Consider the following 25288-nt stretch of genomic DNA (forward strand, 5'->3'; position numbering starts at 1 on the left):
TCTACTTAATGATCCCTACGTCAAACCATTCTACTACTTAGTTTCCCATCGTATCATTTGTTTCATTGTCATATCTATTATCGACCAGATGGCTAGCCCCATGCTTGAGTTCCGCACGCCGGGGTTCAACCCGTATGCCGTGCGCTACTCGCCGTACATCGATTCGCGCGTCGCCGTTGCAACGTCGGCCAACTTTGGAATAGTAGGGAACGGCAAGCTCTTTGTTTTGGGCCTTGGTCCGCAAGGCGTTGCCGTAGAACGAGCGTGAGCACCCCGCATTCACTTGAGCGTTATTCTGTGTACTGATGTCATAATTCCCTGGTGATGGGTTGGGGACCACTGCAGTTTTGATACCAATGATGCACAATATGACGTCGCCTTTTCCGAAATTAACGAAAACCAACTCATTGTGTCGTGTGGCGACGGATCCATCAAAATGTTCGACACGACTGCCGGCGACTTTCCCGTCATGAGCTTCAACGAGCACAACAGAGAGGCGCTTTCGGTGGCATGGAACCCTGTGTCTCGAGATAGCTTTGCCTCTAGTTCGTGGGATGGCACAGTGAAGCTGGTGAGTGCCTGTTGGCCGCCCGTCTTAACCTAAGTCCAAGGCTTTTCTTTCTGTATAATCCCGCTTACATTTCCTATAGTGGTCTCCCACAAGAAACTTTGCTCTACGAACGCTCCCGATCGGTAGTTGTACCTACGGCGTTTCATTTTGCCCATCGAACCCATCCATCATATCTGCCGTGGCGTCGGACTCAAACCTGCGCATCTTTGATCTACGAACACCAGTCTCTGCAAAGTATCATCTTACAGCCATGATCCCCATTATGTCAAAGCCAGCGGGAGAGCCACAGGCACCGTCAGAAGTTCTGTGCCATGACTGGAACAAATACGATCACAATGTAATTGCGACTGGAAGCTCCGACTCTTATGTGCGCACGCAGGACATCCGCAACCCCGTGGGTGGTGCTCTCTCGATTATGAAGGGTCACAACTATGCGGTACGCCGGTTAACCTGGAGTCCGCACGTCAGCGACGTGCTGATCAGTGCATCATATGATATGACGGTGCGGGTGTGGAATGATGCGTCCAAGATGGGCCCCCTGGCCTCGGGGCGGCTGGGCCAGCAACTAGGGTTGATGAACAGGCATACGGAGTTTGTCACAGGCGTTGATTGGTGTCTGTTTGGCGCCGGCGGGTGGGTAGCCTCGGCGGGGTGGGATGGGCGCGTGCTGCTATGGGATGCAAACATGTTGGTCGCAGGGCCTCGCTAGGCTAAAGGACGATTATCGTAGCACAAGGTCGTAGCGGCACGACGTCAAGGCCGTCAAGACCGTCAAGGCCGTCAAGACCGTCATGGCAACGGGCAATGGCCGGCCCCACCGATAAGCGATAAGATTGGGCTTTTGGCTTATCGCCCCGCTTATGTCAGAGGGGCTCACCGATAGGCTCAAAAAAATTCAAAGCAGCCAGCGCTTCAGCCAATGATGGTGAGCTTTTGCAGTGCCCAAAAAAACAAGACGGCAAAATTTGGCACAAGCTTGCAGACTTTTCACTCTCACATCTTCGTGCTTCTTCATAAGACGACGAAGGCCACACACATTACTCCCTATTCAGGCCATCTGAATTATCGTTTTCTTTTTTGTCTTTTCTTCTCTTCCCTTGTCCCTTGTCCAGAGTTTCGGCTGCTTTGGCTCTGCAGGATAAAGCGCTGCTCTAATATCAAGTTTTCCCGATCAAGAGATTCGACTGCTGAGACCGACTATATCGTCACATACACACACGCTCGTGTTTTCACAATGTTCCGTCAAGGACTCCGCAGATGCGCGCCTCTGCGCCAGGTCGCTACGCGCGCCACTTTTGCTGCGCCGGCTTCCTCATCGCTTCTCGCCCAGCGCACCACTATGCTTGCGGTCAAGCCCTCGGTCTCTTCGCTGAGCCGCTCTCTACAACAGTTCCGCTTCATGGCCACCGAGGCCGCTGCCGAGTCTGCTGAGGCTGAGGCTGAGGCGAAGCCCGAGGAGGAGGCTACTCTCTTCTCCGACATTGGCAAGAGTGGTCTTGTCCACCCCACCATCATCCGCACCATTGTCCAGGGTATGGGCTACCAGAAGATGTCTGAGGTTCAAGCCCGGACAATTCGCCCTGCGCTTGAGGGCAAAGATCTGTAAGTGGTGTCCGGACCCTTGTGCTTTGATTTTTATCTCTTTGCACATGTACTAACTCTTTTGTTCCCATCAGTGTTGCCCAGGCCAAGACTGGTACTGGAAAGACCATTGGTTTCCTGCTGCCTACTCTGCAGCGCATGATTAACGAGGATCCTCGCCTTGCGACCCGCTCGTCTAGATATGCTGCCTCATTTGGCGATGTGCGCGCTATTGTCCTGTCGCCTACCCGTGAACTGGCTGAGCAGATCGCTGTAGAGGCCAAGAAACTTATCCATGGAACTGGTCTGGTCGTCCAAGCTGCCGTTGGTGGTACTCAGAAGAACGCCATGCTTCAGAAAGCCCGCCGCGAGGGCTGCCACCTGCTGGTTGCCACTCCCGGTCGTCTGCTCGATTTGCTGCAGGACCCCCGCGCTGGTCTGAAGGCCCCTAACCTGGCCGCTCTCGTTCTGGACGAGGCCGACCGCATGCTTGATGTTGGTTTCTCCGATGCCCTCCGTGAAATTGGCCGTTTCCTGCCCGACCCCCAGGTTAAGGAGCGCCAAACTCTGCTGTTCTCTGCTACCATCCCCAAGGACGTCGTCTCGCTGGCCCGCTCCATGGTGCGCCCGGACAACTTTGAGTTCATCCAGACTATCCGCGAGGATGATGAGCCCACCCACGCCCGTGTGCCCCAGCACATTGTTGTCACCCACGGTTGGTACAACGTGATTCCCACTGTCGCTGAGATTATCCAGCGTGAGGTTGCTGCCGCTACCGCTCCCGGCAGCGAGGAGATTCCTTTCAAGGCCATCATCTATACCCCCACCACCGCCATGGTCGACCTGCTTTACCCCACCCTGAGCGCTGTCACCCGTGACCTGGGACGCAACTTCAACCGCTGCTTCATCCACGGCAAGCTGACCCAGGGCCAGCGCACGCGTGCCGCCGAGCTTTTCCGCACCGCCAAGTCCGGTTTCCTGATCTCCTCCGATGTCACTGCCCGTGGTATGGACTTCCCCAACGTTTCGCACGTCATCCAAATTGCTCTGCCTCCCAACGCCGAGCAATACGTTCACCGTCTGGGCCGTACTGGCCGTGCTGGCAAGGAGGGTAAGGGCTACATTGTCGTTCCCCGCTACATGCTAGCTTCTACTCGCCAGATGCTGGGTGCCTTCCCTATCAACCCCGACAAGACCCTGGAGACTGCTACCATTGAGCCTACCGAGGAGTCCAACGAAAGCCACCCCATCTTCAAGGCTGTTACCGAGGGCTACCGCCGCGCTGACGAAGACACCTACAACACCACTTACCTCTCTCTGATTGGTGGCATTGAGCGCCGCACTGCCGAGGACGCCATTGCATCCATGAACGAACTGACTCGCTTCGGTTTCGGCATGGAGGAGCCCCCCTTCATCAGCGAGAACGCTGCCTCCCGCCTGGGTCTTGCCCGGATTCCCGGCGTCAACCTGGGCCGTCGCTCCAACAGCGGCCACAGAAGTAGCGGCGGTCTGGGTGCGCGCCGCGAGCCCTCGCGCGCGCCCCGCGACTCCAGCGACCCCTTCAGCAACATGATGAACGAGGTCGTCGACCCCAACGCCATGGCCCGTAACAACCGCAACGTTGCCAACTTTGGCGACGACGAGGGCGGCTTTGGCGGTGACCGCCGTGGCGGTGGCGATCGCCGTGGCGGCGGCGGCTTCGGCGGCGGCTACAACCGTGATCGCCGCGGCGGCGGTGATCGTCGTGGTGGTGGTGGCGGTGGTGGCGACCGCCGCTCGAGTCCCAACAACTGGGAGAGACGCGGCCGCTCTAACAACAGAAAGTACTAAGCGGGATGCTGGGTCGTAAATACAGGATGTCGGTCACAACGGACCGGTTTTCCATGTCTTGATATCCGTCTCCCCTGTTCCCCTCTCTCCCTCTGGCTGTGAGCCCCTCTTCTTCTCTCGTCTCTCCCTCCCCCATCGCTCACGAGCCTGTGTACTACTACTGATTCCCCCCCCCCCCCTTTTTTCAAATGGCCAGCGTTCTCTTCCACTGACACACTGTATTCCTCGTCTTCACCCATCACAACTGCTGTGCTTCTTTTTTGTTGTTCTATTTTTCTTCCTCCTTTTCCATTTACCGTGTCTTGTTCTTGGTTCATCGGGCCGCCTCTTTATTAAAATAATGGAGTTGTCTTTGTTCTTATGTAAACTGTACGCATTACTCATGTACTTTGTTTTTTCGTTTTTCGTTTTTTCTTTTCTTGTCGATCCTGTTTCTTCTTTTTCTGGTAAAATAAAATTCTTTATCAGTAGTCTCTCACCTGTCCTTTTCTCTCTCTGTCTCTCCATCTATCTTGTATCAGGTCTGCTTCTTTCTTGCTTTGGGTTTGTAGTTTGGAATATCGTCGCCATCGTCTTATCAGCAGTCTCGCTAGCGTTGGAAGTATGTTTTTTTTGGCGTCGGAAAAGTAAAATCTCAACTTCTGGTTTCGTATTCAACTTGTCACCTTTCGTGGGTTCACTCGATATTCTTGCTGTGTATGCGTTTACAACTATGTATTTGGTAAACATCAATGTTTCTGTATCAAGGTCCCGATATTCAACTAAGAAAATGAAAAGAATAAAAGAACAACGCCGGCATGTCACCGCTTATCAGCGGTGCACATAATATGAAGAGATGAGGCAATGCTATTGTCATAAAAACAAAATACAAACAAGACAGGAGAAAAAAAGAAAGGAAGAATCAGACTCGCTAGACTTCCAGAAACAGCAAAAGAAAATTAACATACTTGGCCTTACATACCAACTCCAGCCCGGTCATACCCCCTTTCGACGCCTTAGCTAAGTTCACGGCTAAGATCGTACGACCAGCCGCCGTCTCGGCGGATGCGATCGCGAGCAGCCAGGTCCTTGCGTATATCCTCTTCGGTAAGTCTATCAGCGCCAGTCCAGTTAGCGCTCGACGTACGGGCGCGGAACTTATTCCAGCGATCCTTGTTTTTGCTAAAGACCTCTTCCATGTTGAGCGGGACGGGCGGGCCGAAGATGAGGGAGGGGTCCATAGTCTCCTGGCGGATGAGGGCTTGGCGCAGGTCGGGTGAGTCGGCCCACGGCGCAACGCCCATGTTACGCGCGTTTTCCTCCTCGTCATCTTCGTCCTCGTCTTCGTCGGTATCGATCTCGGGCAACTCAATGTTTTCACCGTTCTGGAAGCGTGGCGAAGGCCGGGAGACAGACTTGGCAACCGACTTGGCGTTGGATGGCAAAGCAGTTCGTCCAGGCGTCTTGAAGACATTGGTTGGTGGGTTCGTGTTGTTGGAACCGTTGGCGTTGTTGGAGGCAAAGGGAATTGCGCCCTTTGAAAACTGGGACATGTCATGAGGCCCAGGCTTGGCGGGATTGGTCTTGAACAAGTCACGAGCAGGGCCCGGTGCCGCTTGAGAGGCCTGGCCGTAGGCAGAGGGAGCCCCAGACCCGTACATCGACTTGGTGGGAAGATCCCGCTTGATAGCCGACGAGAGTCTGACGGGAGGGCCCTTTATCGCCGGCGGCGCATCGGTTTCGTCATCGCCAAAGTCCTCGCCGGTACGGCGACGCTTGCTGTCTTGGCCCTGATAGGTAGCACCGCTGCGGCTGCCATAGGTGTTCTTTTCCTCTTCAAGCTGGCGTTTCGCAGCCAGCGTCACCTTCATGGCTGACTTGGGCCGTGGAATCTCGGCAGGATGGGCCGCAGCAATACGTGAGGCAGGGCGACTAGACTTTTGAGTCTGCGAGTAATCGTGGGGGCCATTGGGCTGGTTACGAACGGCAGGTGGCGGCGCACGAGTTTGCTTGGCCCGTTCTAGGGCGGCCTGACGCTGTGCCTTCTTCTTGGCTTCAAGTACCTTGCGGTCTTCCTCACGCTGTTGCTCAAAGCGGTGAGTTTCTTCTTGGTGGGCAGCCCGCCTGCGTTCGGCTTCGGCTTTGGACTCCTTGCGACGTTGTTCCTCCTGCTCTTTCTTTTTCGCTGCGAGGTCCACGGTGCGAGAACGGGTGGTACTAGCTGAGGATACTACAGAGCTTTTCAGACTCTGCGTGGAATCCTTCTCTTTGAGAGAGCTCTGGCTACTCTTCAAGGTGACCTGCGGCTGTGAGACAGAGGCGATATCCAAAGTATCTTGCAGATTTGCCGAGAGTGCGGCAGTGGAGGGATGGTAAAGAGACGTGGGCTTCACCACAATGTGTTTTGGGGGCTCAAGGCGCATTTTGGCCGCGACAGGCTTGGTTGGGCGCTTGATCTCCTTGGTACGGATGCTGTGACTGGTGGGTGGGCGAGCGGTAGAGGCAGTGGAGCGTGCCGGCGTCTGGGAAACCTCCATTTCGTCGTCATCGAGCTGCTGGGTGGTAACTTGGCGGGGACGCATGATTTTTCGCGGGCTGGTGAGAGCAGTACGAGACTTCGGTCTTTCTGAATCACTGTTGGAGGCAGTAGTAGGCTTTGGTGGTAGCGGTCTTGGTTGCCTTCGCTGTTTTTCCTTTTCCCGCTCAAGTTCCCGTTCTCGTTCGCGTTCCAGTTCGAGCTCGTGTTCTCGTTCACGCTCTTTCTCAAGCTCAAGTTGTCGTTGCATCTTGAGCTCTTGTTTTCGCTGGAGCTCGGCCTCACGTTCACGCTCCCTTTCTCTTTCATCCGCCTTCTCTTTCAATATTTCGATCTCCCGTAGCCGTTCTCTTTCCTTTTCCTCTTCACGTCTGCGCCCCTGTTCCTTTTCTTTCTCCTGACTGAACAATCTAGCCTTTTCTCGTTCCTCTTCACGGACCCGGTCAAGCTTGCTTATTTGCTCAACCATGAATTTAGTATCGCGCTGCTGCTGCTTTTCGAGACGCTCACGTTCAGCGGAAGCCCGGGTTCTACGAGCAGGCCGGGGGCTGCCGGTCGCGTGTGCTTCGTTTGCCCGGGCAGAGAGGTCGGAGTACTGATTTTCGTTGGAGCTCTGGGCTGCAGATATGTTGAGGGAATCCGTAGACTGCATGGCATTTGTCATGACACGTGAAGGAGACATCAGAGATTTACCCTCTGCACTGGCGGCAGCACTACTTGCTAGCAGGCCTTTAGAGCTCTTTAGAATAGACGAAAGCTTGTTTTTAACTTGCTTTAGAGGGCTTTCGCGCAGCGATCTTGCCGGTGACTTTAGTGGAGAGCTTGGAGCCATCGGGTCGTTGGTGCTGGACATCGAAGACCCTGAAACCGAGCCTGCCTTGTTCAAACCCTGGGTCTTAGCATGGGCCACAGCAGGATTCGTGTCCGAGGCTGTGGGGATTGATGAGTTTTTGCTGTGAGAGGGTGTGGTGCTCATCGCCCTATCCGGAGGACCAGAGCGAAGAGGAGAGCCAAAAGATCCATCGACATCATTGTGCTTGGGTACAAGAAACTCACCAGCAACCGACTTCATCTCAGTTGTAGATGTAGCGGCACTAGGACTAAATACGTCGTCATGGGTAGCCGGTCTGCCGCCCCAGTCGTCATCGTCATCAGCATCGGCGCCAGGGAAGGCACCTGGGGTCGTGCTGACAGGAGCAGGATTAGACTTGCGTGGTGTCGTAGACGGGGCAGTGGTCCGAGTTGCAGGTTGCGAACTAGATGAGTGTTGCTGGGATTGTGCGGCCGCAAGGTTGTGGATAGATTTAGAAGGGCGGGCTGCCTTGGGCTGCGATTCTACCAACTTGTTGATTTGATCTTGAAGACGCTGAGTGTATGTCATGTTGTGCGATGGAGCATCATTGGCACCCTGCTTGTCCTGGTTCTCACCATCGACATCCATTTCATCTTCCTCCTCCTCGCGGTAGAAGGTGGCTCCGAGACTCTTCCCGGGCGTTGTGCGAGGGTAGTAACTATTGCGCAGCATGTCAAGATTGCTTGTTCTTGAAATACGAGCACCAGTGGACTTATGAGCCAAGGGTTCACGAGCGGGCAGAGAAGCAAAGTTAAGACTGCTCTTGCGCATTACATGTCGAGCAGGGCTAGGCGAAGGTGAGTGTGCATTCTCGTCATCATCGTCTTGGTCGTATTGATCCCCTTCGTCTCCTTGTTCCATGTTCACGTCACCGTCGTGATCTTGAGCTTCCGCGAGGGCTGCATCGTGCAGTTTTTGCGCAATAGACGCAGTATCGCCAGAAAAGGTTTTCGTCGGGGAAGGTTTGGCCGGTGATGACGGGATTGGAAGTGGGCGAGGTGATGCGGGTGCGCCGCCTGTGGTATTGAAAATGGGTGATCCTGGGCGGCCAAATCGTGGCCCAGATATCAGTTGCGTGGGTGAGGCGGCCCTGGAAGATGGTTGAGGAATGTTTTCGTTTTCAGCGGCGTCTTTAACTAAAGACGTTGGTCTCTCGGGAGACTGGTGCGATCTTGTGACTGGGCTACCCATGGATCTTTCCAATTGGCCTGACGCGGGTACACGAGAGTTGGGAGATTTGGGCACATGGTTGCCATCGTAGTGTGATTGGACTCGAGCATCGTAGCGGGAAGACTTTGTGCCTTGGACGGGATTAGGGGAACCTATCCTAGCAATCGCGGCAGCAATGGCAGGGGACAAAGGTGGCCTTGGCGAGGCAGCTCTCTTAGGGGTCAACTCTATGGGGTCGTTCATGGGGATAGATGGAGAGTGAGCGCGGTGGTTGAGTTGTTGGGTGAAGCGATTAGGGGCGCTAGTGGGCGTAGTAGATGTGAAGATATCGGACGGCGGCTGCAGGCGAAAATTAGTTGGCCGTGGCGAGTATACACCGGATGCTGATGTACGTACTAGGCGGTTTTCAGTTCCGGACACGGCGGCAGAGTTGCTCGGCGCAGCAACAGGATCTTGTTTGTAAGTAGCGCGCGGCGTCTTCCCGAGCATCTTGCCAGGAGTCTTGAAGATGCCAACGACATTTCTACCATGGACAGGTTAGCACAAGGGCCAGTTGGCAGGGTCTGGAACCTCACGTACATCTCATTTTCGTCAAAGATTGCCGCCATGTGCTCGTTAAGCCAGTCGAAATCATTGCGTGCTGAGAAGGAAAACTCGTCGACTTCTTGCTCGGCCATCTGAACGGCAGACTTGCGCTCTTCGGAGAGCCATTTGGCCGAGCCAAGCGGAAGACGCGCGCCTCGCATTGCCATCGCGGCGGAGTTTATATGGCGAGGACTTGGGGTGGGTGAATTAAAGGTAGATTAGATGGGGAGACAACACGATCATACAGTCGTGAAAAGATTCGAGAGGGGACCCAATGGGAGGACGTCAAGAGATCGATCGAGATGGCGGATGAGTAAACAACCAAAGCAAAAAGTAAACAAAACTGCGAGGACGCTGTCTCAGTTGTCGCGCAGGGCCTTCCAGGGAGAGTAAAAAAAGGACGCAAAAGAAAAACTACAGCCAATGTGCCAACAAAGATTCTGGTGATTTCTGCTGTGCGCCACGACCAGAAAATGAAAGTCACGAGGGTGCAATATGGCTGTGACGCTCTGCCATGGCAAAATAACCGGCATTTGTTTTGATGCCCTCCTGAATAGGCAAGGCCGCCACACTTCTTTGTCGCGGGTTTAGCGCGCGCTGATTGGGTGGCGCCACGCTTCTCGACTCCGCGGCGCAGGCGTGGCGTCCAGCACAAGCCAATCACACCACGTGCAGCTGGGTCTGGTGGGTCTCTACCTGCAGCAGCACTAAACCCTATTGGGACATTTGTTTACCAGGGCCCGTTGTCCATACAAGCAGACATAGACCTGACTTTGGCCTTGTTGACCTCATTGCAGCCCCTCAGTCGCCGGGGCTCTTTTTTTCAGCGGTGCAACTCGACTTCCCTTGCTCTGCAAACAACCACAACCGCCAAAGAATCTCGCATCGCTGCCATCATGAGAGTGATTGAGATCATAATAGACGTGAGCCCCAGCCTCCCTACCCTCGGCTTCGGCCTCTTACTTTGCCATCTTCTGACCGTCTCGCCCGTTCTTCCTCCTGCAGGGCTTCAAGTCGTATGCTGTAAGAACCGTTATTTCTGGATGGTACTGCTGCTCCACGCCCCCTTCTTCCCCGATACCCCTCGCATCCGGCTCTCCGCATGCCGAGACCGAAACAGACCCTGACTGATTCTCCGGGTATAGGGATGAGAGCTTCAACTCCATTACCGGCCTCAACGGCTCCGGTAAATCCAACATCCTCGACTCCATTTGCTTCGTACTTGGTATCACCAACATGTCTACTGTCCGAGCCCAGAATCTCCAGGTATATACCCCCCCTGCCAATCTAGTCTAAGTTTCTGCTCCGGCTGCTAACAAAAACCACAGGACCTGATCTACAAGCGCGGCCAAGCAGGTGTCACCAAGGCCTCAGTCACCATTGTTTTCGACAACAGAGATAAGGCCAAGTCGCCCATTGGCTTTGAAGAATATGCCACCATCAGTGTCACTCGCCAAATCGTTCTTGGTGGAACCTCCAAGTACCTGATCAATGGCCACCGAGCCCAGCAACAAACCGTGCAGAACCTCTTCCAGTCTGTTGGCCTCAACATCAACAACCCCAACTTTCTCATTATGCAAGGCCGCATCACCAAGGTACTCAACATGAAGGCCGTCGAAATTCTAGCCATGATCGAAGAAGCCGCCGGCACACGCATGTTTGAGGATCGCCGAGACAAGGCCCTCAAAACCATGGCTAAAAAGGACCTGAAGCTGCAGGAAATCACAGAGCTGCTCCGCGAGGAAATAGAACCCAAGCTGGAAAAACTGCGAACCGAAAAGAGAGCCTTTCTTGACTTCCAACAAACCCAGAACGATCTTGAGCGCCTCACACGTCTGGTCGTTGCTCACGACTATGTGCGCCTACAGGAAAAACTGCAGCAGTCGGGTGCAGATCTTGATGGGAAGAAACAACGACTAAAAGACCTCAAAGAATCCGCCATACGGCTAAAAAGCGAACTCTCCCATCTTGAAGAAGACGTCACGCGCGTCCAGTCCCAGCGAGATAAGGAAATGAAAAAGGGCGGCAAGACCGCAGCCCTGGAGGACACAGTCAAAAAGTACACCAACGAACTCGTCCGGTTATCCACTGTCATAGACTTGAAAAGGTCTAGCCAAACTGAGGAACTCGAGAAAAAGTCGGCCGTGGAAAACACAGTTGCCGAGCTTGAAGCATCGCTACAGGAGAAAACAAAAGTCTACGATCAGGCCAAAACACAGTACGACAAAGCCAAGGAAGAACTTGAAAAGCAGGGTCACGATGTCGAATCCAAAGAGGAATTGCTCCAAACTCTTCAGACTGGAGTGGCGTCAAAGGATGGTCAAGAAAGCGGCTACCAAGGCCAACTGCAAGATGCGCGGAACCGGGCAACCATTGCTGCAACGGAACAGGAGCAGGCCAAGATAAAGATTGCCCATTTAGAGAAACGGATACAAGAGGAAGAACCCAGAGCGCAAAAGGCCAAAGAACAGAACGCTACTCTTTTGCGTGATCTCGAGATTATGAAGGCCAAGGCCCAGGATCTCGAAAACAAGATGGCTGAGATGGGCATCGAGCCTGGCCAAGAAGAAGCGTTGTTCAAGCAAGAAGCAACCTTGGAGCAAGAAATCAGAGACCTGCGTCAAGAGTCAGACACTCTCAAGCGCAAGGTCGCCAACATTGATTTCAATTACGCCGATCCCGTGCCAAACTTTGACCGCTCGAAGGTCAAGGGTCTGGTTGCCCAGCTCTTCACACTTGACAAGGAAAACTTGAATGCCGGGACTGCTTTAGAGATTTGTGCTGGTGGACGTCTCTATAATGTTGTGGTTGATACCGAAGTCACTGGTACACAGCTTCTCAAAGGCGGCAAGCTGCGCAAGCGTGTTACCATCATCCCCCTCAATAAAATCGCAGCTTTCAAGGCGTCTGCACAGGCCATAGCTACGGCCCAAAGACTGGCCCCTGGGAAGGTTGATCTAGCCCTAACGTTGGTTGGCTATGATGACCAGGTTTCGGCTGCTATGGAGTATGTCTTTGGAAACACGCTTATTTGCGCCGATGCAGATACCGCCAAGAGAGTTACGTTTGACCCCAACGTCCGCATGCGCAGCATCACTCTTGAGGGTGACTCGTACGATCCCTCGGGCACCCTTTCCGGAGGAAGCTCTCCTAATTCCAGTGGTGTCCTACTAACTCTACAGAAACTCAACAATATCACACGTAACCTGCGGCAAACTGAAGCTCAGCTCAAGACTCTACAAATCAAGATTGCCACGGAAAAGTCCAAGCTTGACAAGGCTCGGCAGGTTAAACAGAAGCTTGATCTCCGGTCTCATGCCATTAAGCTTGCCGAAGAGCAAATCAGTGGTAACTCTTCATCCTCTATCATCCAGGAAGTCGAGACTATGAAGCAGACAGTTACACAGCTCTTTGCTGATATTTCTGAGGCTGTGAAACGCCACGCTGAAGCTACTGCCGATATCAAGCGCATCGAAAAAGACATGAATGACTTTGACAACAACAAAGATGCCAAACTCATTGAACTTCAAAAGTCGCTGGACAAGCTCAGAGTAGCCTTTACCAAAAACACAGCAGTCGTCAAAACGCTCCAAAAGGAATTACAGAGTGCACAGCTTGACTCGGAGCAATCAGGTGCTGATTTGTCAGCCGCACGCGAACAGCTCCATGAGGTTGAGGTGGCAATCAAGGCCCAGCAAGAAGAGATCGAGACCTTGACTAAGCAGCAAGGAGAGGTGCAGGAAGAATATGCATCGGTCCAGGCAAGGCTCGACGATGAAAGAGCGAAGCTGCATGTATTTAACGACGAGCTCAAGGCACTGGAAGAGGCCATGCGGTCCAAGAATTCGCGCATCACCGAAGAGTCTCTGGAAATGCAAACACTAGGCCACGAGACTGAAAAGTTTCACAAGGAACAGCAAGATGCACGCCTCGCTGTCACACATATGGAGGAGCAGCACGAATGGATTGCTGACGAAATGAATCTTTTTGGTCGACAAGGAACGCCATACGACTACAAGAGCCAAAATATTCGCGAATGCCGGTCAACGCTCAACAACCTAACGGAGCGGTTCCAAGGCATGAAGAAGAAGATTAATCCCAAGGTCATGAACATGATTGACAGCGTAGAGCGCAAAGAAGCGTCTCTCAAGCAGATGATGAAGACGGTGCTGCGTGACAAGCGCAAGATTGAAGAGACTATTGTTTCGCTGGACGAGTACAAGGCCAAGACGCTGCAAAAGACGTGGAAAAAGGTCAATGCCGACTTTGGACAGATCTTTTCTGAGCTTTTGCCAGGCGGCAGCTTTGCCAAGCTAGATCCACCTGAGGGCAAGTCTATCAGCGATGGCCTGGAGGTCAAGGTGTGTCTCGGCAAGGTGTGGAAGCAGAGTCTGACGGAACTGAGTGGTGGTCAGCGGTAAGTCCCAATTCCAAAATACCAGAGGAGTCGCTGTCTCTGGATAATCCCTGGATAGCATCGTATCCAGTACGCCTTCTAACTGTCTCTTCCCAGATCACTTGTGGCCCTGTCGCTCATCATGGCACTGCTACAGTTCAAGCCAGCGCCCATGTATATTCTCGACGAGGTCGACGCGGCGCTTGATCTCTCGCACACACAAAACATTGGCCGGCTGATCAAGACACGCTTCAAGGGCTCACAGTTCATTGTTGTCTCGCTCAAGGACGGCATGTTCCAAAATGCCAACCGCATCTTCCGTACACGCTTTAGTGAGGGCACGAGCATGGTACAGGCGCTGACGCCGGCAGACCTGAAGTGAAGCATATTCTAATTTTTCAAATTCTCTCCTCTTTTTTTCTGCATCTATGGGATGGCCATTTTGCGGGGGTTCTTTTCCTTTTTTTCTTGAGTTTTGGGTCTTGGCTTGGGATGCGGAACAGGTGAGGGAGGAAATATATTGGCGATACCAAGTTGGGTTCAATGCAGCATGGACCTTTTTGTTTCTTCGGGCTTAGTCGTTGCGTGCATTTATATCAAGATCTTTTGTTTTTCTTCATAGTCACAGGGCGTCAGGGGTTATGGGGGGTTTCTTTTTTTTTCTTTCTTGCGAGATAACATACATGTTCTATGATGCTGGGCCACATTGTTCTGTGCGGCCGGCTGTCTATCGTAGTACTTCCGTGGCATCCATATATGCAGTGCTACCTACGATAAAGTATCCTTTTGTTCAATCACAACGCCCATGCCAACCTCGAGCCACGATTCTGCAATCCTGTCGGATTCCTCCGCGCTGGGCTGCGGCACAAGCTGCAGGGCGCCGTCGGTATAGGTGCAGACATGGTACGACCAATCAGAGCTGAACATGGCATCGCCCTGCTCAAAGTTGATTTTGGATATGGCGCGGCCTGGTTGCGGCAGTGTTTGGGAGACTGTAGGGTGTTAGTCAGGACGTCCGCACGTATTGCTGCTGCGTTAGGCTTCTAGGGCTAGATGGCATGTCAAAACTTACCAGTCACATTGGGCCGCCGCACGACCCAGTCTGACGACTTTTCCTCAAGCTTCTCGGGAAGCATACATAGCGCGCGGATCTCGCGCGTGCCGTTGTCGCCGTCGAGACACCGGTCGACGCGGGCTATGCCCAGCTTGCCGGTGGCGCCCAAGAAGCGGGCCAGTTCGGCGGGCAGTTCGCGGCCCATGTTGAGCAAGCGCACGGAGCGGTCGGCCATGCGCACAGGCTCATACTGGTAGCCGACGCCGCGGATTTCGCCGTCGGTCGGAAACTCTACGGGCAGCAGGACCTCCTTGTCGGGCTTTGCGCGCAGGCCCTTGGTCAGCTTGGCCAGCAGCAGGGCCACGAGGCCTTGCCAGCCGCGGTCGACCCAGGGGAACGAGACGATGATGAAGGCCTCGTTGGGCGCCTTGTCCAGCGAGCCACGCGTCTTGATGATGTCGGGCACCCAAATCTCCACGCTCAAGCAGTCGAGGTTGGGGCACGTGGTGGGGAGCAGCAGGTCCCATGTCTTGGAGCCGGGCGCCTGCTCGACGAAGGCGTAGATGGAGTCGTACTGCATTCCGCGACGCACAATCTTGGACTTGGCAAGCTCGATACCGCGGCATGGGACGACGGGGTAAACGCAGAGGCGGTCTATTTTCGAGCTCGTGGCCACCAGGTTGGCAGTCGGGGGCTCCGCAGCCGGGGGCTCGGAGGCTTGAGCGAGCTGTGAGTGAAGCGTGGAAGCACGCGGCGCGGAGCCCGCGGGCGCGTTGCCGGCGCGCGAAGTGCGGACGGTCAGGAGAGTGTGAGTCTGGACCAGGGCCTCGCTGAACTTGAGCGGCAGCGGTGGCAGGATGATGGCCAGCGGTAGGAGGAAGCCGCAGAATGTCAGGAGCAGCAGGACGTAGGAGGTGGGCTCGATTTCGGCGAGAACATGGCGGCTGTCGGCAGCGAAGTCGGCTATTCCCTGGAGATGGCGGTCCAGGCCGAGAACACCAAGCCAGTTGGTGTCGGACATTTTATTTCAGGTGTTGGAATTAGACGGAATTATTGGGCGGGAGATTAGAGAGTAAGGATGCGCCGGGTGTATGTGATCTGGGCGCCGGGCCACAGAAGCTCGTGTTGGATCAAGGGGATGAAGTGGGAGGGCTGCAGCAGCTAGCCATGGAGAAGCAATTATCTGGTGGGCGACATGACAGAGAAGAATGCGTGGAGTGGAAATAAGAAGCAAAATAAAGCACAACAAGCTCCCAAAAGCTGAAGCTTGGAGGAGGAGGGGGGGCCTGACATGACAGTTTCAGGTGTCCCGCGATTGTGTCGCGTGGGCTTGTCGGCGCCTATCTCTAGACAAACAACAAACTGAAGTGAACTCGTTGTTTGTTGTTTTCTAGGACGCTCGGCCTCGACATGAGACCGAGGGGAAACCAACCCAGCGGGATTAACGCGGGCGTGATTTTGGTTTGGGTGGACGGACGGGACCAGACAGGGCAACCCTAAAACGCAATGTTCTGGATCATGGGTTTGTGCCATGTGAGCCAGGGAAGGGAGGAGAAAACAGGGATGAAGGGGTGAGGTGAGGGCCCGGGGATTACTGGATATGGGATATGGGATATGGGATGGCGGAAAGACAGAAGACGGGATGACAGCAAGGCAGGATGCACGAAGTCTATGCATTTTTGCTTACCACCACCCACCCGTTCACGTGTGTATATACATACATGCATTTGGATGTCCAGCGAAACCCGGCCATTTCCGCCGGTTCTGCCTCGTACAAGCTTCACGGTCTCCGTGGGCCGCGGGCGATGTGGTTCTGAGGTTCAAGACTTTCTCTAGCTCCTTTCATCAGCAGCCAGAATGGGCGCCATGGATCGTGCTATTTGCCAAGCTAGCGCAGGCCTAATTAGAGTAGAATGGTACGATACTCGTATTAGCTAGTTATGCATAGTTACATGGTTGCATATGGATACATGTGTCTTGACGGCGTCTAGGGTCAGGGTTATCCGCGGGACTCCTGGCCGGCACTCCAGACCCAGTCTGATCTGCGGGCAAGTAAGCCTCTCAGATGCAATCCAGATCCATTGGGTAAGAAGCCGGGCTGAGATTCGAGTCAAGTCTGCAAAGCACCCGTGCTGGAGTCCAAGTACATATGTACGCAGTTACATACATAACTAACTATCCAAGTATTATGCCGGGTTTGGCTGGCATGTCTGATGTTTTGCGACGGCGCACCGGGGGTGGGTGTCTCCGTCTCTGATCTCCTCCAATCAAAGCCGAGGAAAAACACGGCCGGTACTTGGAGAGTTCCCTCCCTCAGGTCCACAGAACGACAAAAATCCCTGAATCCCTGAGTGCTGCCCGACAAGCACAAATCTGGGCTGGGTCTGCGTGCAACTTGGATTTTACCTCATTTGACTTGCTGTCTCCTGGCACATTCTGCGAATTGTCCCTCCCGCAGTGCCCCTTATTCGTGCTCAGTTGTTGGGGACTGTGACTGTGCAGCCATGCAAACCCAGGGGAGAGTCCGCCTTCTAACTCTAAGCTAGTGGGTGCCTGCTGTCACCTGTCACTGTTTTCAGCTGTTTTTCTTTCCTGGTCTCTCGTACGATAGCTATAACTGAATTTTTTTTTTCACTCCGTCTTTTTTATATTCCGCTGCCACTGACTGACATCATTGCTAGCTCTCTCAATCTTTTCGCCCGGCCGCCACTAAGGCTAGTCTGCCCTCCGTGCCCGTGCCCGTGCCCGTGTCTGTGCCCCGTGCCCACATCTCTTCCCCTTCTTTGCCTCGCCGTCACAGAGCATCCAGAATCCTGCATACAACCACTCTCGCCTTATGTACATATCTGCCTGTATGTATGTGCATACATACATGAGCAAGCATATGGTACTTGTGCATACGACGCTACCTTATTCAGCGCCTGCATCAATCGTCACTCCCATCATATGGCGCTGATCCACCCACCAAGCTCATCTTATTGCTTTGAGACTCTGCAAATCACACATCGCCGGCGGGCAGTGGCATACCCGCACATAATGCTTTGACGTCGCCGGGCTGCTCCTATAACTATCCCGACAGACCCCTCGAGTGCCTGCTTTGCACATTACACCACCCACACGCCCGCTTCGCTGTCATCGCATCGCAGTCGTCCAGCCGCTCTTCTCCGCCGTCTCCCGTCCCGCTCGTCCCGCTGCGCTATGCTTGGTCAGCCGCCCTAATGGAGGACAAGTACCAGTATTTCCTGACGTCCATGTCGGGCGGCCAGGAGGTGCCTCTGCAGTTCTACAGCCCTGGCTCCAACCCGGATGTCGATGTTGCTCTCGGCTTCGAGATTGAGGCGACTGCTGCTCCAGGTGCAGTAGCGCCCCCTCCCGCGCCTGCGCCTGCGCCAGGCCCCCCGCCACGCCCCATTTTAGCCCATACTGCTGGCATTTCCGGCCCCCAATTAGCTTCTCCCGCAGTGCCTTCGTTGGGTCCCCCATCAGGGCCCTCCTCACGCCCACCGCTACCGCCCCCGACCGCTCCCGTCCAGGCGCACTCGACTGCACCAACTCCGGCCTCTTCATCCTCCTCCACCTTTTCACATGCGCCCGACCTGCCCCACCCGTTCACCCATGGTGAGACCACCGTCTTCTCCATTGTTGATGGCCAAAACTGGCGAAGACGTCCTTCGGGTACCGAGCAAGTCAAACACCGACGTACTCGCTCGGGCTGCTTCACGTGCCGGTCCCGCAGGGTTAAGGTATGCATGGTGTACTTATCCGTCTCTCGACCCATTTTCAGGATAGTGCTAATGCTTGTTGGTAGTGTGACGAAGGACGCCCTAAATGCGAACGTGAGTACATGTGTCGACCAAGCGTATCTTCACGGAAAGCCCTAACTAACTCTCTGTGTCTCCTGTCCGCGTAGGCTGTAGAAAGGGCAACCGAGACTGCAAGTATCCCGACCCCGACTCCAAACCACCCAAGGGCTCTAGGCGGCCCCGAGCAAAGGGCCAGGAAGAGTTCAAACTGCCTCCCATTGGAACCACCCAGTACTACCATTTGCTGCCCAGAAAGCATCCTTTGGCTACCCAAAAAGACAGCGCCGTAGACAAGTCGCCTACCAAGCTCGAGACCATCCCGGACCAAGATGAACCAGAAACATTGCCCACATGCGCACGCTCTTCCATCGCGTCTTCCCACAATGACCATTCTTCGCCGATAGACGCAGTCCGGAATCACGCCTCCAACCCCGGGAGCAGTCCCAACTCATTTGCCGAGACGGAACGAAAGCTCTCCATGTCCGTTTCACCAAGCGACTCGACCGCTGCAAGCAGTGCGGCCGAGACCGAGGGGCTTGTGGGCCGGCCACCGACATTCAAAAATTACGCTCACTTGTCTCCCGACATGCAAGACTGCCTGGACTGGTACTACACCAACATTACGCATTATCACTACTTTATACTCAGCGACGCGTCGGATTTCTTCGCCGTTACATTGCCGCGCTTGGCTTTGCTTGACGAGACTCTGCTGTATGGTTTGGTGGCATTTGCCGCCTATTTACGGGCCTTGACTAATCCTAATTCTAGCATCAAAGACTTCCTTGCTTACTTTAACCGCAGCATCACCACCATGATTGGACATCTTAAGGCCCGAGAAGAAACGTCAGTGGTTAGGCTGGTATCAATTCTGCAGCTTGCTACTCTTGAGGTTTGTCACATGGTCTATTTCTGCTACCTAATGCCATGTCAACATTGGCTAATCTTTAATTAGGAGTACCTGGGCGACTGGATCAGTGTCATGGGCCACCAAATGGCCGCCCGACATCACATCATGATGCTCTACAACAACAAAAGCTTCATGGACACGACGACTGGGCGCGTGCTACTTTCTTGGTACGCCAGGTTCGACTGCTGCGTCGGCATCATGGGCCGCTTCGAAACAGCTCTTCCCCATGAATGGTTCGCCAACCACGTCGACATCCTTGGCGAACAGAGCGACGCGAACGCCACAAGCGCCGATTTTCTGATTGAAGAGGGCGCCTCACATTTGCGCCTGTGCTCACATGAAATCGCACAGCTCAACTACAACATCAGCAATAACCGCATCACCCCAGAAAAGTACCACGAAGAACATGTCCGCATATCCGCCCTGATGACAAAGTACTTTACCCAGCTCATCAGCCGGCTCGAGGATCCGGAACACCTAATTGACTTTTCCCAAGTCACCCACGGCGCCAGCCCGTACCAGGTCGTCGACCTGACCGACCCCACGCACAGGCTGTACAAGGAGCCGCTCTTTGGCTTCAATATTCTGCGCGCCGAGTTCCATTCCATCTTCATCATGCACAATTTCCAGCAAGCCATGATGGACAAAAAAGGTCCTGTCTATCTTGAATGCCTGCGCCATGCTTATGCCATCTGCGCCATCTTTGAGGGCACCTACAAGTACACGTCCGCGCCCAAGGGCTCCATCCTCCCCATCCAATCATGTCTTGGCCTCGGCGCTCTTTTCTTCCCACAGGACCAGCGCCACCGCGCCTGGCTGCGGGAGATGTTTGCACATGTTGAAACGATAGGGTACGTGCGTCAGTCTCTTTTTCCCACCCATAAACTACACATGATGAAAAAAAAGAAAAAAAGACCCCCTTCCCCTTCTCCAAGAAGTAGCACTAGACTAACCACCCACCGCCTTTCTCATCACACAGCTACATCCAATCCACTAGCGCGCGCAAAGGCATCTCCAAGTTCTTCAACGACGAGTCTGTCGCCCAGTGGTGGTACCCCGACGAGCAGGGCTTCACCAAAATCCTGCGCAGTGTGCGCTCGTACACGGATGCGCGCAACCTGCACGCGCAGCAATGGCAGGAGGAGCTGCGCGACGTCAATCACATCTTTTCCGCCCTGACGATTGACTCGGAGTGAGCGAGGGAAGCCCTTGGAGGACAAGAACAAATACATGCATGGTATGGTATGGTTGGTAATGAAGATACCTATGTATATATGTATATATATACATACATATACACGCGCAGGAGAAATGGCGGGAAATATTAAAAAGTAATGGGGTGCAAATAGAACTGGCGTTTATACTTGTTGTCTTTTTCGGTCATCTGGGGGCTTCATTGTCATCATTGTTTATTGCGTGTGCGTGTTTATGAAATGGGCGGGATGAAGAAGAAAGGAAGAGTAGTTGATACGTTGTACATGAGTATAAAAGAAGAAAAAGGACAACACAAGAAGGAAAGAGAAGAACAAGGAAGAGGAAGAAATATTTGGAGAAAGAAGAAGAACAAAAAACAAGGAAATGCAGACAGTCCCAGAAATCTGCCATCTTGAGCCTACTCGCTCATTGCCGCAGACTTGTTGTCGGCCTTGCTCTTGGCCTTGCTCTTTCTCCGCTTCTTCTTGTTGTTGTTCTTCTCGTCTGTCCTGGCCTGCTGCTGCTGCTGCGGCGGCGGCAGCTGCTGCTGCTGATCAACTGCCTCAGGTTTGTCCGCAGGACTTCCCGCGTCTGCGTTGGATGTGTCTTCAGGCTCCGGCTCAGTGCCATCTGCCTTTTCCTGGGGTGAGTCATCCTGTTCCTTCTCAGGTGTGTCGTCTACCGTGGGCGCCGGTTCGTCCTTGGTCTCGACATCCATGTTAGACTCTTTAGGCTCCTCGGGCACCGCAGCCTCTGATGGCTCCTCCTCACTAGACTCAGACGCCTCCGCGCCTGTCTCGTTTGTATTTACGGCAGTGGTTGGCTCCTCTTCGTCGGGTGTCTCGGCTGCCGACTGTGCACTAGACTCTGTTGCCGCAGTCTTGGTCGGTTCCAATGCAATTACTGTGCCGCCAGAGGCAGCATGCATGGGCGGGGGGATAGCTGATGGAGAGGCCAGCGTAGCAGGCGAGGCGATGCGTGGACTCGCTTTGGGTGGTCTGGGCGAGGCTTTCTTGGGCAGCTTTGAAGGCGGCAGACTGATGGCACCAGAGCCAGAGCCGGGTCTAGGAGAGGAGTTTTTGGCGCGTGTTGGGCCAGGCTCGCCAGCTATGACTGTCATATCGTCGTTGAAGACGGGCTTGGCTAACTCGACGGGGATGGGAACTTGGCTGGGCTTGGCCCGCGATGGCGATTTCTGTTTGGCAAGGTCTTTGTCCTTCAAGGAAACCTCGGCAGACTCGGACTGTAATGATATATCGCCTTCCTCGGAAGAGTCGTCGTCGGAGGAGAGGATTTCGGCGTCGTGAAGTACTGAGACATTGTCGTCCATGTCTTCTGAGAGCTGATTAGAGGTGTTTTCCTCGTCTTCATGCACAGTATTGACTGTGCTACCAGTTGACGGAGTTCCGCTGTATGTGGTGCTGGCACGATTTCCGGCTCTTGAACTGGGTCGCTCGCCTTCTTCAGCAGTCTGGGGCGCATCAGGGGTTTCAGAGGTAGCGATTTGTTTGATTATGGTGATTGGGCCGGAAACCTTGCGATCTATAGTTTGTTCGGCATCGGCGGGTGCTGACTGCGGCAGTAGTCCTTCGGCCTCTGGGGGCAACTTGTATGTGTCACCAGGCAATAAGTTGTAGACATTGCAAACAGCCTTGAAGAGGATGTAGAGACCAGAGGGGTCCTCGACAGCCCAGAACACATTGCGGTGCAAAAACCAGGCATGGGCAAAGATACGATGAAGCCTGCGGAAGACGTTGATCAAAGTCTTCATGCCAGGCGTGGTCATATGCGACTCGCTCATGGTGATGAAGCGGCTGGGGAATAGCTTGGGATCGGTGATGACATTTGCAGCCCAGTCCAGCGTGTGGCAGCAATAGTCAATGGCGCAGCAGTTTTTTGGGGTCTCGTGGACGGCGCATAGAAACTGCCACTCGGAGGCGCGCATCTCGGGGCAAGTGGCGGCGCTGCATGGCGGGGTATCGAAGAGGAAGCCAACAATCAAGTCATTGCACTGGACAATCAGGAAGCGGCAGAGCTCGTAGAGCCAGACTATGCGGTCGACGGATGGTGGCGGCTGAGCCAGCAGAGTGGCAATGGAGCGAGTGACAGGCTTCGTGGCTCCCTCGGTGTGGTGGTAGTGCAGGGCGGCAAGGTGTTCCTGGAGCTGAAAGGGCGAGTCGAGCTGGAGCAGCAGAAGAGGGGGTTCTCGTTAGCAAGGGCGCGAGTGTGGCAGGCGGGGAGTCAAGCCGGTACTTGGGCGACGCCGACAGACACAGACATTCTTACCTCTGATAGATTCACCAGCGGCGGCCCCGATGCCATGTCCTTGGACCGGGTGCCTGGGTGCACGCGGCGCTTAGAATTTATGCGGTACAGCGCAGCTTCAGCCAGGTGTTCACTGTAGGCTCCGTAGTCAATAGAGATGCCGGCGGGTATCTCGGCGGACGGCGGCGGGCTCGGGAGCCGGGGCGAGCTGGGCGCCATTGTCGACATAGCGGGTGGATTGGCGATGCCGGAGACGGTTGTGTGGGAGATTGGGCGGGCAGGTTTCGGAAAGGGTGGCCGTTATGGCGATGGTGGGTGTTTTGTGGCCACTCAAGACAAGGACGACAGCGGCAAAGAAGGGAAAGCTCCTAAAGGGGAGGGAAGCGCCGGCGGGCGGTTGTGCGGCGTGTCTTGCAGATGATGAAAAAGTTGAAGAATTAGAGTCGGAGTCAGAGAGCCCAGCAAACGCGCAGTTCTGGCTTTGGCTCGTTGTTCGTTACACCGAATCAAATCTCAAGCATGCAACTTGAAGCTCTGATTGGTGGTCGCAACAAACAAATGAAAACAAGAGCTGTGGACACGAAAATGCCAGCAACTGGATTTGCGAAAGGTTAGCGGCTGCAGGCGTGAGCTGGTGTTAGGGTTTATATGTCTCTTTTTTTATCTTTTTTCTACAAAATCTTTTCCTTTTCTTGGTGGGGGAGGCTAGTTGCAGCAGCCTGTAGCTTTCTCTTTACTCGACTGTAGGCATCCGAACAGTGGGTTGAGAGCCACTTTAGTGGTCCACTACACCTGTAGCACCTGCTACAACTTTTCTTCTGTTTGTCTCTGCTCTACCGTCAGCAACAAACCGCTTAGTCATGGACAAAACCCCAACAAGTAGCCATAGCTCGCTTTCTCACTGACTCCCTCCACTCTTCTCCATACCTCTAACTGATATATTCGAGCTGCTTGCCATGGACTCAGACGACGAAGCCCCTCCTGTTCTAGTCGATGTTTCGGCCGACTTTGACAGTGACGCGGGCGAAGAAAAGCAGGTCAAGGTCCCGATAACCATCGTCACTGGTATTACACACTGCCCAGTTTGGCCTCTGGCTTAACGTTTGGAAACAATCACTAACGCGCTATAGGGTACCTTGGAGCTGGCAAAACCACGCTGCTCAATTATATTTTGACTGAGCAGCACGGCAAGAAAATTGCAGTGATTATGAATGGTTTGTTGAAGCTTGCCATGACCTGACCTGATGTATCTATCACGTGCTAACCATTGCCGTGTAGAGTTTGGTGACTGTAAGTGAAGCTGGTCGTCTTGGTAGAGATAACCAAAACCACCGTGACTAATCCAGCTATTTAGCTCTCGACATTGAAAAGTCTCTGACCGTCAACAACAATGGAGAACAGGTCGAGGAATGGCTTGAAGTTGGCAATGGCTGTATTTGCTGTTCCGTAAAGTGAGCTACCCCCACTTCGTTTCTGGCCAAGACTGATGCTGACCTTTACATGGCGTACAGGGATACTGGCGTCAACGCTATAGAGTCGTTGATGGAGAAGAAGGGCGCCTTTGACTACATCCTCCTTGAAACCACAGGCCTGGCAGACCCCGGAAACCTAGCGCCGCTTTTTTGGGTGGACGATGGGCTCGGGAGCACCATCTATCTTGATGGCATTGTTACTCTGGTTGATGCAAAAAACGTCCTCAAGAGTCTGGATGACCCTGCAGGGAAGATTGAAGTACACGAGGAGGACGGCCATGAAAGTGGACCGGTGATGACTACTGCCCATGTGCAACTGTCTCATGCAGATGTAATCGTCATCAACAAGGCTGATCTTGTGACCGACAAAGAACTAGACATGGTCAAGCAGCGGATATCGTCCATCAACTCGCTGGCCAAGATCTGTGTGACCGAGAAGGGGGCTGTTCCGCAGCTTGAGGGTGTTATTCTTGATCTTCACGCCTATGACAATGTCAACAACATTGATGCAGTCCTTCATGGCCACAGCCATATTGACGCGGTAAGTGTGCCATGTTGGTGGTTATTGGAGCAAAGCTCGAAGCTTGAAATCAAACGTGAGCCAGTGGCCAATTGCTAACTACAAACCAGACCATCTCAACACTGTCAATCCCGATTCCAGTGCTGGGACCAGAAGGCGTAAATGCCATGGATGCCTGGCTTCGATCTGTGCTCTGGGAGCATGAAATCCCCGGTGGTACTACTGATCCAAGCTTCGAGGTGCACAGATTGAAGGGCCGGCTGGTGCTGGAAACGGGGCAAGTCAAGCTGATTCAGGGCGTGCGAGAGATATTTGAGATTATTGAGACTGGAGAGACTGTGCAGGACGTGTCAACAGCGGTAGGCAAGCTGGTGATTATTGGCCGCAGTTTGTCGAAAGAGGTGCTTGAGGCCAGTTTAAAGAGAGTGTTTTGAGGCTGTGAAACGAGAGAAGACGCAGATGAGATGGATATTAAGAGAAGACAAGGAAGTCAGCCGAGGCCCAAAAAAAAGCCCGGAATAAGGATAGACCTCGACTATAGCATCTAGAGACTGGAGATTAGAGACTAGATT

General features: G+C 53.8%; 8 protein-coding genes across 8 annotated transcripts; 5 read left to right on the forward strand and 3 right to left on the reverse strand.

The window, feature by feature from the left end:
- Positions 1–88: 88 nt before the first annotated feature.
- Positions 89–1280, forward strand: BROUX77_007956 (uncharacterized protein; the record flags this gene model as incomplete). Its single annotated transcript, XM_073753107.1, has 3 exons — positions 89–264; positions 346–571; positions 651–1280. The coding sequence occupies 3 exons, from the start codon at positions 89–91 to the stop codon at positions 1278–1280; spliced, it is 1032 nt and encodes a 343-aa protein (XP_073602249.1).
- A 525-nt stretch (positions 1281–1805) lies between these two features.
- Positions 1806–3982, forward strand: BROUX77_007957 (uncharacterized protein; the record flags this gene model as incomplete). The annotated part of the gene is made up of 2 exons (XM_073753108.1): positions 1806–2173; positions 2248–3982. The coding sequence occupies 2 exons, from the start codon at positions 1806–1808 to the stop codon at positions 3980–3982; spliced, it is 2103 nt and encodes a 700-aa protein (XP_073602250.1).
- Positions 3983–4977: 995 nt separating this feature from the next.
- On the reverse strand, positions 4978–9272 carry BROUX77_007958 (uncharacterized protein; the record flags this gene model as incomplete). Its single annotated transcript, XM_073753109.1, has 2 exons — positions 4978–9043; positions 9100–9272. 2 exons carry the CDS (start codon positions 9270–9272, stop codon positions 4978–4980), a joined length of 4239 nt encoding a protein of 1412 aa, XP_073602251.1.
- Positions 9273–10001: 729 nt separating this feature from the next.
- On the forward strand, positions 10002–13883 carry BROUX77_007959 (uncharacterized protein; the record flags this gene model as incomplete). The annotated part of the gene is made up of 5 exons (XM_073753110.1): positions 10002–10028; positions 10111–10151; positions 10251–10371; positions 10434–13522; positions 13619–13883. 5 exons carry the CDS (start codon positions 10002–10004, stop codon positions 13881–13883), a joined length of 3543 nt encoding a protein of 1180 aa, XP_073602252.1.
- Positions 13884–14269: 386 nt separating this feature from the next.
- BROUX77_007960 (uncharacterized protein) lies at positions 14270–15576 on the reverse strand (the record flags this gene model as incomplete). The annotated part of the gene is made up of 2 exons (XM_073753111.1): positions 14270–14493; positions 14574–15576. 2 exons carry the CDS (start codon positions 15574–15576, stop codon positions 14270–14272), a joined length of 1227 nt encoding a protein of 408 aa, XP_073602253.1.
- A 2197-nt stretch (positions 15577–17773) lies between these two features.
- Positions 17774–20461, forward strand: BROUX77_007961 (uncharacterized protein; the record flags this gene model as incomplete). Its single annotated transcript, XM_073753112.1, has 5 exons — positions 17774–18298; positions 18364–18391; positions 18466–19247; positions 19311–20116; positions 20245–20461. 5 exons carry the CDS (start codon positions 17774–17776, stop codon positions 20459–20461), a joined length of 2358 nt encoding a protein of 785 aa, XP_073602254.1.
- A 416-nt stretch (positions 20462–20877) lies between these two features.
- On the reverse strand, positions 20878–22952 carry BROUX77_007962 (uncharacterized protein; the record flags this gene model as incomplete). Its single annotated transcript, XM_073753113.1, has 2 exons — positions 20878–22641; positions 22746–22952. 2 exons carry the CDS (start codon positions 22950–22952, stop codon positions 20878–20880), a joined length of 1971 nt encoding a protein of 656 aa, XP_073602255.1.
- Positions 22953–23680: 728 nt separating this feature from the next.
- On the forward strand, positions 23681–25150 carry BROUX77_007963 (uncharacterized protein; the record flags this gene model as incomplete). Its single annotated transcript, XM_073753114.1, has 6 exons — positions 23681–23789; positions 23855–23938; positions 24003–24014; positions 24079–24175; positions 24236–24737; positions 24827–25150. 6 exons carry the CDS (start codon positions 23681–23683, stop codon positions 25148–25150), a joined length of 1128 nt encoding a protein of 375 aa, XP_073602256.1.
- Between the last annotated feature and the right edge of the window lie 138 nt (positions 25151–25288).

The sequence above is a fragment of the Berkeleyomyces rouxiae genome (assembly GCF_048999995.1).
Source record: "Berkeleyomyces rouxiae strain 22BRR77 chromosome Unknown BrBRR77_ptg000012l, whole genome shotgun sequence".
Classification (NCBI taxonomy): Eukaryota; Fungi; Ascomycota; class Sordariomycetes; order Microascales; family Ceratocystidaceae; genus Berkeleyomyces; species Berkeleyomyces rouxiae.